Raw genomic sequence first — 941 nt, 5'->3', positions numbered from 1 at the left:
CTACATCTCTCTTCGGAAAACAAAACTGAATAAAATCAAGTGTATTATTTTTTTTATATATTACATCACGGGGGTGTAGTTCTCAGCCGTTATGGTAACCGCAAAGAAAATCGAATTGGGCTTCAGTTCAAGTTATACGAAAGTTCATTTTCAGAAAAACTGAAATATGGGATAAATATATCCTTCGTTCGATAAGTCATAATCTGTACGATTTCTTACCATGACCTCCGTGTCCGTAGCCTCCGTGACCGCCATGGCCCCCATGCCCAAAACCCCCACCGTGACCTTTGCCATATCTCCGTGCCCGTACCCCTCCGCCTGTCCTTTACCGTATCCGCCATGGCCATGTCCTTTACCGTATCCTCCATGGCCCTTTCCATACCCTCCATGTCCATGGCCTTTACCGTATCCACCATGACCATGGCCCTTGCCGTACCCTCCGTGGCCGTGCCCCTTGCCGTACCCTCCGTGTCCATAGCCCGCCATGCCCATTCCCATACCCGGGATCGGATCTGCCATTACTATGGCCACCATCACCACACAAGTACTGCTACGAGGGCTACGCGCTGTTGGGAATAAGATTTTTTACATTTTCCATAGAAACGGTTGACAAGTCTATTGATTTACTTTTTTTTTCAAATATTTGGAGAAAAGTCATCCAACGTGTTTGAACTGAATCTCTAACGCACCATCTTGGGAGGGAAGCTGCCTTGTCGGAACCAGACAGTCCTGGATGACCTGGTCGGCGGTGGACCAGTTCTTATAGTAGACGAGACTACCATGAAGCAACCCATGAAAATGGCCGGGAAAATGATCATGGCTCGCTTCATCGGTAACAAAGAATGTAGAGGTAATTTTTTTCGGGATTGGGGGTTGCCGCTTGTGGAGGAGGGGACTTTTCGCTTTATGTATGATATTAGTAATGATAATAGATAAAGCCA

General features: G+C 46.8%; 1 protein-coding gene across 1 annotated transcript in view; it reads right to left on the bottom strand.

Annotated features, from left to right (window-relative positions):
* The window catches only part of LOC119590906 (cuticle protein 64-like), a 6,763-nt gene that overhangs the window by 510 nt on the left and 5,312 nt on the right, over nt 1-941 (bottom strand). The window contains exons 3-4 of the mRNA XM_037939642.1: nt 686-824; nt 220-566 (exon numbers count right to left, since the gene is read on the bottom strand). Of these exons, the coding sequence (XP_037795570.1) occupies nt 220-566; nt 686-824 (486 nt within the window). The remainder of the gene's footprint in view (nt 1-219; nt 567-685; nt 825-941) is intronic.

Source organism: Penaeus monodon, chromosome 28 (assembly GCF_015228065.2).
Source record: "Penaeus monodon isolate SGIC_2016 chromosome 28, NSTDA_Pmon_1, whole genome shotgun sequence".
In the NCBI taxonomy this organism is placed as follows: domain Eukaryota; kingdom Metazoa; phylum Arthropoda; class Malacostraca; order Decapoda; family Penaeidae; genus Penaeus; species Penaeus monodon.
Note: the sequence above shows the minus strand (reverse complement) of the source record. Positions and strands in the feature narration are given on the sequence as shown.